Source organism: Scyliorhinus torazame, chromosome 5 (assembly GCF_047496885.1).
Source record: "Scyliorhinus torazame isolate Kashiwa2021f chromosome 5, sScyTor2.1, whole genome shotgun sequence".
Lineage (NCBI taxonomy): Eukaryota > Metazoa > Chordata > Chondrichthyes > Carcharhiniformes > Scyliorhinidae > Scyliorhinus > Scyliorhinus torazame.
This window is the reverse complement of record NC_092711.1, coordinates 254,535,845-254,552,039: the sequence shown is the minus strand read 5'-3', so window position 1 is coordinate 254,552,039 and position 16,195 is coordinate 254,535,845. Positions and strand designations below refer to the sequence as shown.

At 46.5% G+C, this 16,195-nt stretch overlaps 1 protein-coding gene across 2 annotated transcripts in view; it reads left to right on the top strand.

Annotated features, from left to right (window-relative positions):
* LOC140421053 (U3 small nucleolar RNA-associated protein 14 homolog A) overlaps positions 1–15,645 on the top strand; it is a 61,955-nt gene extending 46,310 nt beyond the window's left edge. For both annotated transcript variants that reach the window (XM_072505375.1, XM_072505376.1), the window contains one exon: positions 13,913–15,645. In XM_072505375.1, coding sequence (XP_072361476.1) covers positions 13,913–14,167 — 255 coding nt within the window. In that variant the 3' untranslated portion in view covers positions 14,168–15,645. The remainder of the gene's footprint in view (positions 1–13,912) is intronic.
* Positions 15,646–16,195: the final 550 nt, after the last annotated feature.

The following is a 16,195-nucleotide window of genomic DNA, read 5'->3' as shown; positions in this document are numbered from 1 at the left end:
GGGGACAATGCGCTGTTTGGCTCAAGACACAATGAATAAATGGTCCATCCAAGTGGGAGTGAATACTAGATGTGGAACATGAATACAGATTCTTTAAGGGGTGTTTGGTGATATGGCAGATCAGGATGCTGCCATTTTACTTCACACTTGGACTTGAACCGGGCCACTTGATGTTTGTATTGAGTTTGGCCAGTTAAACACAGTTTTTAGGAAGGTTAGCTCCACAGCCCAAACGTCTCACACAGAGGGAAGTTGTACACAGAGAATCCAAAATTATAATTGCTATCAAAATGTATCACCATACTGGTATCCAGATGATGCATTGAAACAAATGCTGGAGCAAACTAGAGGGAGCTTCACTTTGCTATACCTGAGAAGGAAATGATTTTTATTAATTGTAGAAAAACATTAAATTTTCCAGCACCTTTATTCTTTACTAAGCGCAACTTACCACAAATAAAGGAGGAAGATACTCCCTTGATGGAGTGTGAAAGTTTTGATTTCAGTTAATGTCTTGAATGAAGATTTCAAAATGAAACCCAAACTTTTTGGATGTTGTTACAACTTGTCTAAGAAGTTTATTTTAATGTATTACTTACTGCCCTAGGCATATTAACAACCATTAGGATGGGAATGAATCTTTTTTTTAAAAGTTCTAATGGGAATGGCTAATTTCCAAATATGGTATGAGGAAATATTAAGCTAGTGGTTTCCTGGAAATTTGTTAGTCTCTCTGGGAAGTTTTATTTACCATGATAATATGACAATGAAAATACTCACCAGTAAACAACATTTATGCTCCTACAGTAATGCACAGTCACAATATAAACTTCAGCATAATCTGTAGTGCTCAGGACATTAACCTTTCACCCTCTATCTCCCCCTCCTAAGATCTTTCTTGGACCCATCCCGTTGACGTAATTTATCCTTTTTTGGCTCATTGTCAGGTTTTTTTCCAGAAGTTGTCTGTGAGGCACCTCAGGATATTTTTTGATGTTACAAATGCTGCATTGCTGTTAATGAACATACGGTGTGAACGTGACCTATATTATGAACATACTAATTAGGAGTAGGCCAACCGGCCCCTAAGGTCTGCTCTGCCATTCCGTAAAACCATGGCTGATCTGATTGTAACCTCCGCTCCGTGTTCCACCCTAACCCCGATAACCTTTCACCCCCCCATGCTTATAAAGAATCTGCCTTAAAATTATTCAAAGACACTGCTTCCTCCACCTTTGTCAGGAACAGAATTCCAAAACCCTCAGAAAAAAATTCACCCCATCTCAGTCTTAAATGGGCGAACCAATAGGTGTGGTTACTTGGATTTCCTAAAGGCATTTGACAAGTTGCCACATCAAAGGTTACGACACAAAATAATAGCTTGCGGTGTATGGAGTAACATATTAGCATGCATAGAGGATTGGTTAGCTAATGAAACAGGGAATAGAGATAAATGGGTCATTTTCAGTTTGGTGAGATGTAACCAGTGGGGTGCCACAGGGCTCAATTGTTTACTATCTACATCAATTACATGGATGAAAGGACTGACTGTATGGTTGGTAAATTTGTTGCTGAAACTAAAATGGGGAGGAAAATAAGGTGTCAAGAAGACATCGAGTCAACAGAGGGATTAGGTAGGTTGAGTGGGCAAAATATTGGCAGATGGAGTATAATGAGGGGAAATGAGAACTTGTCCTCTGGCAGGAAGAATGGAAACTACTATAGAGATTGCATGAATGACAGAGGAAACTGGGTTGTCCTGGTACATGAATCACAAGACGTTAGTGTGCAGGTACAGCAAGTGATTAGGAAGGCAAATGGAATGTTGTCATTTATTGCAACGGAAATTAAATAGAAAAGTAGGCAAATTTTGCTACAGTTGTACAGGGTGGTGTTTTAAAAAATATATTTTATTAATGTTTTCAAACAGAATTTTTCCATTTTACAAATCAACATAAAAATAGTACAGTAACTGATAAATAACATTATTTAAATAATATAGTGAACTAACAAAGTAACAAAAAATAGTGCTTTCCCCCCCCCCCCCCCCCCCCCCCCGGGCTGCTGCTGACGATCTATTTTCCCTTAACGTTCCGCGAGATAGTCAAGGAACGGTTGCCACCGCCTGGAGAACCCCTGAGCCGATCCTCTCAGCACAAATTTTATTCGTTCTAGTTTTATAAACCCTGCCATATCGTTTATCCAGGCCTCCACGCCGGGGGGTTTTGCTTCCTTCCACATGAGTAAGATCCTTCGCCGGGCTATCAGGGACGCAAAGGCCAAAATATCGGCCTCTTTCGCCTCCTGCACTCCTGGCTCTTCCGCTACCCCAAATATCGCTAACCCCAGCCTGGCTTGACCCAGGCCTTCACCACCTTTGAGATCACCTTTGCCACTCCCCTCCAGTACTCATCCAGTGCCGGACACGGCCAGAACATGTGTGTGTGGTTCGCCGGGCTTCCCAAGCACCTCCCGCACTTGTACTCCATTCCGAAGAACCTGCTCAGTCTTGCTCCCGTCATATGTGCTCTGTGTAGAACCTTAAATTGAATCAGGCTAAGCCTGGCACACAAAGACGAGGAGTTTACCCTGCTTAGGGCATCAGCCCACAGCCCCTCCCCCATCTCCTCTCCCAGCTCTTCTTTCCATTTTCCCATCAGCTCCTCTACCATCGCCTCCCCCTCGTCTCTCATCTCCTGATATATTTCGGACACTTTGCCCTCCCCGACCCATACCCCTGAAATCACTCTATCTTGGATCCCCTGTGTCGGGAGCAGCGGAAATTCCCCTCACCTGTTGCCTCGTAAACGCCCTCACTTGCATGGATCTGAAATTGTTCCCCGGGGGCAACTCATACTTTTCCTCCTGGCTCGTCCAGTCGATAAACAAATCTCTCAGTTTCCTAATTCCTGCTCGTTGCCAGCTCTGGAACCCTCTGTCCATCCTTCCTGGGACAAACCTGTGGTTGTTCCTGATCGGGGACCACACCGAGGCGCCCGTCACCCTCCTGTGTCGCCTCCACTGCCCCCAGATCCTTAAGGTTGGCACCACCACTGGGTTTGTGGTATACCTTTTCGGGGAGAGCGGCAGCGGTGCCGTCACCAGCGCCTTTAGGCTCGTTTCTTTACAGGACGCCATCTCCAGCCTCTTCCACGCCGCCCCCTCTCCCTCCCTCATCCACTTACAAACGATTGCCACATTGGCGGCCCAGTAGTAGTCGTCCAGGCTCGGCAACGGCAGTCCCCCTCTGTCCCTGCTACGCTGCAGGAACCCCCTCCTTACCCTCGGGGTCTTCCCTGCCCACACAAAGCTCATAATGCTCCTGTCTATTTTCTTGAAAAAGGCCTTTGTGATCAGAATGGGGAGACATTGAAACACAAAAAGAAACCTCGGGAGAACCATCATTTTTACCGCCTGCACTCTGCCCGCCAATGAGAGCGGCAGCATATCCCACGTCTTGAAATCCTCCTCCATCTGCTCCACCAGCCGCGTCAGATTAAGTCTGTGTAGAGTTCCCCAGCTCCTGGCTACCTGGATCCCCAAATATCGGAAGCTCCTTTCCACTCTCCTTAACGGCAGGGCGTCTATTCCTCTTCCCTGGTCCCCGGGGTGTATTACAAAAAGCTCGCTCTTCCCCATATTTAGCCTGTATCCCGAAAACTCTCCAAACTCCCTCAATACCTGCGTGACCTCTGTCATCCCCTCTACAGGGTCCGCAACATATAGCAGAACATCGTAGAGTGACACTCGATGTTCCTCTCCCCCTCTAACCACCCCCCTCCATTCTTAGAGTCTCTCAACGCTATGGCCAGTGGTTCAATTGCCAACGTGAACAGTAATGGGGACTGAGGGCACCCCTGCCTTGTTCCCCTGTGTAGCCGAAAATACTCTGATCTTTGCCGATTTGTGACTACACTTGCCACTGGGGCCCCATATAGGAGTCTGACCCATCTGACAAACCCCTCCTCGAACCCAAACCTCTTCAACACCTCCCATAAATACTCTCACTCTACCCTATCGAATGCCTTCTCCGCATCCATCGCCACCACTATCTCTGCCTCCCCCTCCGCTGGGGGCATCATTATCACCCCCAGCAGCCGTCGAACGTTGACATTCAGTTGTCTCCCCTTTACAAACCCTGTCTGGTCTTCATGCACCACCCCCGTGACACAATCCTCTATACTCGTCGCCAGCACTTTTGCCAGCAGCTTGGCGTCTACATTTAGGAGTGAGATAGGCCTATATGACCCGCATTGCAGCGGATCTTTATCCCGCTTCAGGATTAGTGATATCGTCGCCTCCGACATTGTCGGGGGTAGTATCCACCCTTCTCTGGCCTCGTTAAAGGTTCTCGCCAGCAGCGGGGCCAACAGGTCCACACATTTCCTGTAGAATTCCACCGGGAACCCATCTGGTCCCGGGGCCTTCCCTGCTTGCATGTTCCCCAGTCCTTTAGTCACCTCATCCACCTCAATTGGCGCCCCCAGACCTGCCACCTCCTGCTCCTCCACCCTCGGGAACCTTAGTTAGTCCAGAAACTGTTTTCCCTCCGGGGGTTGGGACTTGTATAGCCTCTCATAGAAGGTCTTAAACACCTCATTTACCTTCACTGCTCTCCGCTCCGTAGTTCCCGTTTCATCCTTAACTCCCCCAATCTCCCTCGCCGCTATCCTCTTGCGAAGTTGGTGGGCCAGCAGCCGGCTCGCCTTTTCCCCACACTCCTATCTCATCCCCTGTGCCTTCCTCCACTGTACCTCTGCCTTTCCTGTGGTCAGCAGGTCAAACTCCGTCTGAAGTCTTCGCCTCTCTCTATATAGTCTTTTGTCCGCATAGCTTTTATCCACCCTCAAAATCTCCCCCACGAATCTCTCCCTTTCTTTGCCCTCTTGTTTCTCCTTGTGAGCTCTAATGGAGATCAACTTTCCCCTAACCACCGCCTTCAGCGCTTCCCATACTACCCCCACCTAGACCTCACCATCATCATTGACCTCCAGGTATCTCTCAATACATCCCCGCACCCTTCCACAGACCCCCTCATCCGCCAATAGTCCCACATCCAGTCGCCAGAGTGGGCGCTGCTCCCTCTCCTCTCCTAATTCCAGATCCACCCAGTGCGGGTCATGGTCTGAAACGGCTATGGCCGAGTACTCCGTTCCTGCCACCTTCGAGATCAGTGCCCTACTCAGAACAAAGAAATCTATTCGGGAGTATACCTTGTGGACATGGGAGAAAAAGGAGAACTCTTTGGCCGACGGCCTAGCAAATCTCCACGGATTCACTCCCCCCATTTGTTCCATGAACCCCCTAAGCACCTTGGCCGCTGCCAGCCTTCTTCCGGTCCTGGATCTAGACCGGTCCAGCCCTGGATCCAGCACAGTATTGAAGTCGTCTCCCCCCCCCCCCCCCCCCCCCCAATTACCAGGCTTCCCACCTCCAGGTCCGGGATACGTCCCAACATCCGCTTCATAAATCCCACGTCATCCCAGTTCGGGGCATATACATTTACCATCATGACCTCCTTTCCCTGCAATCTGCCACTCACCATCACATATCTACCCCCGTTATCCACCACTATATTCTTAGCCTCGAACGACACCCGTTTCCCCACCAGTATCGCCACCCCCCTATTTTTCACGTCCAACCCTGAGTGGAACACCTGTCCCACCCATCCTTTCCTTAACCTAACCTGATCCGCCACCTTCAGATGCGTCTCCTGAAGCATGACTACGTCCGCCTTCAGTCTTTTTAAGTGCACGAACACCCGGGCCCTCTTAATCGGCCCATTCAGGCCTCTCACATTCCACGTGATCAGCCGGATTGGGGGGCCACCCGCACCCCCCCTGCCGACTAGCCATCCCATATTCTGGGCCCGCCTTCCCGTCCCGACCACCTCTTCTCTTGCCAGCTCCCCCTTGCACTCAGCAGCAGCAACCCAGTTAGTCGTTCCCCCCCCCCCCCCCCCCCCCCTGTCCCCGCTAGATCCCTATCTAGCATGGTTACTCCCCCCATGATGCTTCCGAAAGTCAGCTAACTCTAACTGACCCTGGCTTCCCCCGTTCTCTCTTTGACCCCCCTGCGTGTGGAACTCTCTTCCTTCCTGCGCCTATCTTCCCGCCATCATCTCCATAGCGCGGGAAAACACCCGCACTTTCCTATCGGCCCCGCCCCTATAGCACAGCTCCCTCATTCCCCATCCCCCCTCTGTCCCTTTTTCCACCGGCGCCCACATTTCTCCACGTCCCCCCATCTAGAGGAGAGAAATTCCCCATCTATCGTTTCAATATTATAAACCTCCCATTCCCCAATTTACACTTCTGTACCACAACCTAGTTGTTTCCCCCTCAACATCAGTCTCTCAGTTCTAGTCCAGTTTCTCTTCTTGGATGAAGGTCCATGCCTCATCCGCCGTTTCGAAGTAGTAGTGCTTGCCCTGATGCATGACCCACAATCGCGCCGGCTGCAGCATCCCAAATTTTATTTTCTTCCTGTGAAGCACCACCGTGGCCCGATTGAAGCTCGCCGTCCTTCTCGCCACCTCCGCGCTCCAGTCCTGATACACTCGTATCACCGCATTCTCCCACCTGCGTCTCCGTACCTTCTTGGCCCAGCTCAAAACAGCCTCTCTGTCCGTGAAGCGGTGAAATCTCACGACTATCGCCCTTGGTAGTCCTCCCGCCTTTGGTCTTCTCACAAGGACCCGGTGAGCCCCTTCCACCTCCAGGGGGCCCGATGGGACCTCAGCTCCCATTGGCGTATGGAGCATTGTGCTCACATAAGCCCCAACGTTAGCTCCCTCCATTCCTTCGGGGAGACCTAGAATCCGGAGGTTCTTCCTCCTCGAGCTGTTCTCCAGGGCTTCCAGCCTGTCGATACATCTCTTATGTAGCACCTCATGCGTCTCCGTTTTTACCACCAGGCCCTGTATCTCATCCTCGTTTTCGGCTGCCTTTGCCTTCACTCCACGGAGCTCTATCGCCTGGACCTTTTGTGTTTCCTTCAGCCCATCGATTGCCAATAACATCGGCGCCAGCACCTCCTTCTTTAGTTCCTCCAGACACCGTCGGAGGAATTCCTGCTGGTTCGGGCCCCATGCCGTCTGGGCTCCATCTGCCGCCATCTTGCTTCTTCCTTCTCTTCTCTGCTGCTGCTCCAAAGGATCCTTCGCAATCTGGCCACTGCCGCTGGTCTTTTCCATACACACCCGGGGGGGGGGCACCTTCCTTCGTCACCCCACACTGGGTTTGGTCTGAAAGAATTTCCGTTGGGGCTCCCGAAAAGAGCCCAAAAGTCCGTTAGAACGGGAGCTGACGAAACGTGCGGCCTAGCCGCGCATCGCCGCAACCGAAAGTCCACAGGGTGTTGTTGGGACCTCACCTGGAGTACTGTGTACAGTTTTGGTCTCCATATTTAAGAAAGGATGTAATTGCATTGGAAGCACTGCAGAGAAGGTTCACTTGACTGATTCCTAGAATCAAGGGGTTGTCATATGAGGAATGTTTAGACAGGTTGGGCTTCTTCGATCTCGCAAAGACCTTTGACGCTGTCAACCGCGAGGGATTGTGCAGCGTCCTCAACTTCGTCACCATTCTCCTCCTGCTCCACGATGACATGCAAGCCGTAATCCTCACCACCAGAACTACCACAGACCCAATATGTATGTAAACTGGGGTCAAATAGAGCTGCATAATCGCACCAACGCTCTTCTCCATCTTCTTTGCAGCAACACTCCACCCCATCACCCTGAAGATCCCTGCTGGTGTGGAGCTCAACTACTAGACAAGCGGGAAACTGTCTAACCTCCGAAGCTTCCAGGCCAGAACCTCTGTAATTGAGCTGCAGTACACAGATGATGCCTGCGTGTGCGCACATTCAGAGGCCGGGTTACAAACCATAATCGACACATTCACCAAGGCATACGAGAGAATGGGCCTCAGATTAAACATTCAGAAAACAAAGGTTCTCTACCAGCCCGCTCCTGCCACACAAAACTCCCCCACCATTAAAATCTATGTGAGCCCTTGGACAATGTGGATAATTTCCCATACCTCAGGAGTCTCCTCTTGGTGCAAGCAGACATTCACAATGAAATCTAACATTGGTTCCAATGCACCAGTGCAGTCTTCGGACGCCTGAGGAACTGAGTATTCGAAGACCGAGATTCAAACCCAACACCAAGTTCATGGTCTACAGAGCAACCATGGTCCCCGCCCTCTTGTTTGCATGGACAATGTACAGCAGACCTCAAATCCTTGGAGAGATATCACCAACGCTGCCTCTGCAAAATTCTGCACATTCGTTGGCAGGATAGGCGTACCAATGTGAGTGTCCTCTCCCAGGTCAATATCCCCAGTACCGAGGCACTGGTCACACTTGACCAGCTGTGATGTGAGGGCCATATTGCCTGCATGCCCGACACAAGACTCGCAAAACAAGTGCTCTACTCCGAGCTCTATAATGGCAAGCAATCACTAAGAGGGCTAATGGGACACTCTCTGAAAGCCTCCCTAAATAAATACACTCTCTGAAAGCCTCCCTAAATAAATACAACATCCCCACCGACATGTGGGAACCACTTGTCTCCGAACTCACAAACTGGAGAAGAAGCATCCGTGAAAGCGCCAGTCACCTCAAGCGTCGTAGGGTAGAGCACGTAGAGGCCAAGTGTAAACAGCGGAAGGAGAGGGCAGAATCCAGAGCGTCCCACCCACCCACCTCATCAAGCACCACCTGCAAAACCTGTGGCAGAGTCTGGATTGAGGATCGGACTATTCTGCCACCTCGGAACCCACCTCCCCGGAGACATCCTCGTCACTGAGGGATTGCAGAAGAAGTTTAGAAGAGTGAGAGGTGATCTTATTGAAATTCTCCGAATGGGAGAAACTAGAACTGGGGGATACTGTTTAAAAATAAGGGATCTCCCATTTAGGCAAAGCTGAGGAGAATTTGCATTCTCTGAGTGTCTTTAACCTCTTCCCCAGAGAGCAGTGTAGACAGGGTCATTGAATATTTTTAATTCTGGCTTAGATAGATTTTTGATATATGGGTTTGGGTGCAGGAATATAGAGATTAAATCAGATTAGCCATGATGTATATAAATGGACCATCTTAAGGAGACTGAATGGCCTACTCCTAATTTGTATGTTCATATATATGCAAGTGCGTATATATTGACCATAAGACGTGGGAGTAGAAGTCGGCCACTGGACCCATCGAGTCTGCTCTGCCATTGAATGAGATCATGGCTGTTATCTCATACTCAACTGGGCAGCACGGTAGCACAAGTGATTAGCACTGTGGCTTCACAGCGCCAGGGTCCCAGGTTCAATTCCCTGCTGGGTCACTGTCTGTGCGGAGTCTGCACGTTCTCCCCGTGTCTGCGTCGGTTTCCTCCGGGTGCTCCGGTTTCCTCCCACAGTCCAAAGATGTGCAGGTTAGGTGGATTGGCCATGCTAAATTGCCCTTAGTGACCAAAAAAAAGATTAGATGGGGTTATTGGGTGACGGGGATAGGGCGGAAGTGAGGGCTTCAGTGGGTCGGTGCAGACTCGATGGGCCAAATGGCCTCCTTCTGCACTGTATGTTCTGTGTTCAACTCCACTTTCCTGCCTTATCCCCATAACCCTTGATTCTCTTACTTTCTATCTAAGCTTGAACATATTTAACGATCCAGCCTCTGCAGTTCTCTGCGGTAAGGAATTCCACAGATTCACTACCCTCTGAGAGAAGAAAATCGCTCATCTCTGTATTAAATGGATGACCCCTTACTCTTAGATTATACCCCCTGGTCCTAGATTATCCCACATGAGGAAATATCCTCTCAGCATCTACCCTGACAAGCCTCCTGAGAATCCTATATGTCTCGATAAGGTCACCTCTCATTCTCCTAAACTCCAGTCTACTCAACCTCTCCTCACAGGAAAATCCCTCCATACCCAAGATGAATCTAGTGAACCTTCGCTGAATTGGCTCCAATGCCAGTATATATTTCCTTGGCTAAGAGGGACAAAGCTGTTCGCAGTATTCCAGGTGTGGTCTGGTCTAACTGGTGCCTTATAGTTGTAGCAGGACTCCCCTATTTTTATACTCCATTACCTTTGAAATAAACATTCTTTTTGCCTACCCAATTACCTACTGACGTTGCATGCTCGCTTTTTGTGATTTATGCATGAAGACCCCCAAATCCCTCTGTGCTGTCTTTTCTGCAGTCTTTCTCCATTTAAATAATATTCAGCTCCTTTATTCTTCCTACCAAAGTGCATAACTTCACACTTTCCTGCAATATACTCACCTAACCTGTTTATATCCCTCTGTAGACTCTGTGTCATCCTCATCACTTGCCTGCCCACCTATTTTTATGTCCTCTGCAAACTTGGCAATAGTGCATTCACTTCCCTTGTCCAAGTCATTAATATATATTGTGAATAATTGTTGCCCAGCACACATCCCTGTGGCACTCCAGCGCTAGTTGCAGGTTGCCATCGGCAAATGCTCCTCTTATACAAACTCTCTGTCTATCAGTTAGCCAATCCACTACCCATGCTAATATATTATTAAATGGCCTTTTGTATGGTACCTTATCAAACGCTTTTTGGAAATATAAGTATATTGCATCTACTGGTTCCCCTTCATCTATCCTGCTTGTTACCACCTCAATTCTAATATATTTGTCAGACCTGGATTCTCCACCATCTGGAACGCTCCATTTTGCCGGAAGCCCGGGGGATTTTCCGACAGTGTGGGGCTGCCCCACAGTGGGAAACCCCATTGACCAGCCAGCGCAATGGAGCATCCTGTCGGCGTGCTGAACCAGAAATCTGGTGTGGCGGGGTGGAGAATCCAGCCCCTGATTTATGAAGCCATGCTGACTCTGCTTGATTATATTATGCATTTCTAAATGCTCTGCTATTACATCCTTTATATGGATTCTTAACATTTTCCCAATGACGGAAGCTAAACTAACTGAGCTATAGTTACGTGTTTTTTATTTTCTCCCTTCTGTTTTGAATAAAGGTGTTACATTGGCAGTTTCCCAATCCTCTGGAAATTTTCAGAATTTAAGGATTCTTGGAAGGTTACTGCCAGTGCATCCACTATCTCTGTAGCTATTTCCTTTAATATCCTGGGATTGATGTTCAAGCCTACAACAACCAAGGTCCTAAGCTCTGGAATTTTCTCTTTGAACCTCTCCACCTCTCTCCTTTGCCCCTTAAAAACATTGTTTCTTTTAAGCTTTTAGTCATCTGCCCTAATATATCCTTAAGTGGCTCGCTATTGTATTTTACTTTACAATGCTCCTGTGAAGCTCCATAGGACTCTTTAGCAGGTTAACGGTGTTATAAACTTAAGTTGAGGACTCTGGTCTGTACTCTTTGGAGTTTAGAAGGATGAGGGGGGATCTTATTGAAACTTACAGGATACTGCGAGGCCTGGATAGAGTGGACATGGAGAGGATGTTTCCACTTGTTGAAAAAACTAGAACCAGAGGACACCATCTCAGACTAAAGGGACGATCCTTTAAAACAGATGAAGAATTTCTTCAGCCAGAGGGTGGTGAATCTGTGGAACTCTTTACCGCCGAAGGCTGTGGAGGCCAAATCATTGAGTGTCTTTAAGACAGAATTAGATAGGTTCTTGATTAATAAAGGGATTAGGGTTTATGGGGAGAAGGCAGGAGAATGGGGATGAGAAAATATCAGCCATGATTGAATGGCGGAGCAGACTCGATGGGCCGAGTGGCCTAATTCTGCTCCTATGTCTTATGGTCTAAGTTCATATATTTCCCAATCAAAAACAGTAGTAGAAGCAGAATCTGCAGAAGGTTTCAAAGCAGAAACAAATGAATAATTGCAAAAGGTAAAAAAGTACAAGGAAGTAAGGGGAAAAGAGCTGTTGTTTAGGGCTAAGTGGATAGGTTAGTGAACCAACACCAAGACAATGTGGTGTCTTCACGTTCTGTTATTGAATTGATTTAACTTCAGGTTTTCTTTAGGAATCCATTCTTACAGTAGCTTTTTAAAAACATTGTAGTCACATGTACTGCAAAAATATTTTCCAATAAAATACGGCGCAGCAACATAAGCTCAAGGGAGAACCCTTGTGACTATTTATTTCACTTCAGGTGATGTGCTGTCCTGAAAGTCAGATTTATGCGCCACCTTCCAACTCTAAAATGTAACTTATGGTGAGGGGTTGCAGGATTATTATTGCTACGCTGTCTGTCAGCTTTCACCTCCAAAAATGTTGTCACTGATCCTTCATTCCCACTTAAGAATAGCAAATAAATAAAAATTGGACAAGGAAAATCCAGATTTGTACAGCATTCTTTTAAGCTAAACTTGTTGAGCATTTTATCTCTTTTCCTTCTCAATGCACTCTTCCTGCTCTTGAAAAATAGTTAATGCCCCCTAAATAACTGGCCAGTGACTGTCCCATTGCAATCTCTCCATGGATACCTCACCCAAATGAGCATTCTACATGTTTTTGCCTTGTCAAAGAATATTGACAGGCTATTCAGTTTGGAAGGTGTCATGCAGTTCCTGACGCCAGCATATGCACACGTTCCAGTAAAGGTTAATGGAAAAGTGGCAGATTTCCCATCCTACAGATGTAAAGTTCAGAAAGTTAATTGTTCATTAATTGTTAATTACTATTTAATGGAAGTTGCACTTGAAACATTTCTGATCTGTACAGATCCATTTTTTACTGAGCAGTAAAATTTGCGCTTGGTTAACGGACAGGAAGCAAAGAGGCATAAATGGGGAATTCTGAAGTTGGCAGGCTGTGACTAATGGGGCCTCAACTATTTACAATCTTACATTAATGACTTTCTGAGTCATTTATCTAAGTTGCTGATGATGCAAAGTTAGGTGGGGATGTAATTTGTGGAGAGGACACATGGCTGCAAAAAGATATCGACAGGTTATGTGAGTGGGCAGCAAGATAGCAAATGGGGTATATTGGGGGAGGTGTGAGGTTATTCATTTTGGTCATAATAGAAAAGTAGAGTACTTTTTAAAAGGTATAATTGTAAAAATTGTAAAACTTGTGAAGGTTGATGTTCAGAGAGACATGGGTGTATTCGGACAAGGAACACAATAAGTTAACATGCAGACACAGCAAGCAATTAAGAAGGTCAATGACATGTTGGTCTTCATTGCAAGGCAATTGGAGTACAAGAAAAAGGAAATCTTACAACAAGGCCTTGGTTAAACCTGAAGTCCTGTGTATGGCTTTGGTCGGCATATGTAAGGAAGAATATACTTTAATTGGATATGTATAGTGCAGGTCCAGAAGATTGGTTCCTGGGATAAGAGGATTGTCCTTCGATGAGAGACCAATATTCCCAAGAGTTTGGAACAATGAGAAGTTATCTCACTGAAACATTCAAGATTCTGAAGGAGCTTGACAGAGTAGACGCAGGGAGGTTATTTCTACTGGCTGGGGAATATTAAACACAGTCTCAGGATAGGTGGGTTGGTCACTTGGGACCGAGATGAAGAAACATTTATTCAATCAAAGGATTGTGAATTGTTGCAATTCTGTACGACTATATTTAAGACTGGGATAGACAAATGTTTGGTGTCTGAGTGAATCCGGGGATATGGGAAGAGGGCAGGAAAGTGGAGTTGAAGCCCAAGGTCAGTCATGATCGTATTGAATGGCAGAGCAGGCTCAACTGGCTGTATGGTCGATTGCACCTACCCCTTGTGTTCCAGTGTCTGAGATGTTGGGTACTAAGACACCCATTTTAATAAATCACATGTAATAATTCCATGCTAAATTCTATTTGATTAAATCCCTTGTATTCCAACTATTTACTTCCTAGGAATGGACTCTGCAACCTTGCTGCTGGTGTGTGAGAAACAAATAATCCTGTCTGGGCACCAAACACTGAATTCTTTGTTTTGATGCAGGTAAATCAACTACCATTCCCATTTTCTCATCGGAATCAGTTTGAGAAGAGTATCTGTGCCCCCATTGGGAATACGTGGAATACTGAGAGAGCAACGCAGAAGTTGACCATGCCGAAAATTGTGACAAAAATGGGAACAATAATTGCGCCAATCTCTGAGGATGATTTGCTTCAAGATAAGAAAAGTAGGACGGAAAAAGTAAGACAGAATCCTCATCAACACAGAAAAGTACAGAAGAAGAAACCATCTCATTGATGTCAAAAACCATTGTTGCTTAAACCATAAAATTACTAACTGCTGGAGTATCCAACAGATCCTTGGTCTGTTATGTAATGATGGATTTTTGTCATTCCCTTGCAGAATGTATGTTAATGAAATCTACTGACCAGACCAGAGTTTTGTCCCATCTTGGCTGTAGTACAATGTGCTGAGGTGCCCTCTGACTGTCACATTTTGTGGAGTGATGAAGGAAGAGTTCAAAACTGCGTTCTCACACATTACAATAAAGAGAGGCTTTACAAATAGCAAGAGTTCATATCTTCTAAATCATGAGGGGGGATTGCAGATCATTTGTCATGGCCCAACTATTGCAGGTGAACCTCTTGACTGCACTAATCCAGGGAAGGCAAGGCCTTCCTGTATAGATTGGATACTGAAAGGAGCAGTATTCATTCATGAAAACTGTAGTGTTACAATGTGTAGTTACTACCATACTAGAGTAGAGATGGAAAGGAATGGTTTTTAATGCCTGTTCCCTTCCCTTGCTTGAAATTGTTATTTATTTTCCAGGATATCATTTCACAGGTGATGCATCTCACTCAAGTGACCTTCAGTAATGTGAGGTCTCTGACAGTGACTGCTGGCGGGTTTTTAAACTGAGGTGAGCCCAATCCTGGAACAGCATTGCCTCTGGGAAATTGGGAGGATCTTAGAATTTACAGGACAGAAGGAGGCCATTCAGCCCATCAAGTCTGTACCGGCCCTTGGAAAGACCACCCTACTTAAGCCCACACCTAACCCCACCTATCCTTTTTGAACACTTAAGGGCAATTTAGCATGGTCAATCCACCTAACCTGCTGGAGTATCCAACAGAGTAATCTTACATTAATGACTTTCTGAGTCATTTATCTAAGTTGCTGATGATGCAAAGTTAGGTGGGGATGTAATTTGTGGAGAGGACACATGCTGCAAAAAGATATCGACAGGTTATGTGAGTGGGCAGCAAGATAACAAATGGGGTATATTGGGGAGGTGTGAGGTTATTCATTTTGGTCATAATAGAAAACAGCATTCCGGGATTGGACTTTGGGAGGAAGCCGGAGAACCCGGTGGAAACCCATGCCGACACACTGAGAAAATGCAGACTCCACACAGACAGTCACCTGAAGCCGGGTCCCTGGAGCTGTGGGGCAGCAGTGCAAACTACTGTGCCACCGTGCCGCCCCTATTGGGCTTTCAGGTAAAGAATGCGTTCTGGAACAAAATGATAACTGGGTCCTGTGGAACTATGCCTCCAGTATGAACATCTTTAAAAGAGGGAGAATAGGGAAATCATTGGTACAACATTTGAGTTTAAAGGGGCAAATAAACTGAACTGGTTAAATGAGACTGATTTAAACAATTAAAATGGTAGATTTCTAATTAAAATATGTTGTTACAGAATGACAATGTCGTCTTTTTATAGCTGGATGTTACAAGGTAAACAGTAATAAAATACTCCTGATGAAAGTCAGTCGTGTGAAAGATGTTTGGGGTGAGCACTTGTGGAGTGCTCTCTGTTGGTTTTGTAATCTGGTGAATTCAAACCCTGATTTTTGTTTTCTGCCTGTGCCAGTAGCACCCCCTACAGGACCAGGTACATTATTGTACCATGTATGTTCATCTTTAATTAGTCCAATATGTTTATTTTTCTGACTGAAGAGCCCCAGGGATGCAGCTGTAATATAGAAAATCTGTGGTCCGATTCCAAGCTAAAACTGTGATCAGTTTACAGCTCTGCAAAATGCATGATTTTTTTGGAGGTGGTATATAGTTCAAGGGGGAATCAATGGTCTTTTAGTCTACTGAGTTGTCATAGTGCAACAGGAACCAGCAAATCTCCAGTATTCACCAAATGGATTTTCTTCATCTGTGAGTGAATGTTGTTGGGCCAACAATGGTCATTGAATAACAGCACCCTCCAGTGCCTTGATTTGAAAATGTTCATCCTTGCGTTTAAATCGTCTGTGGCTCATTTCACATTTGTTCTGTTATCTCTTTCAGAGTTGCAGCCTGTCTTGAAC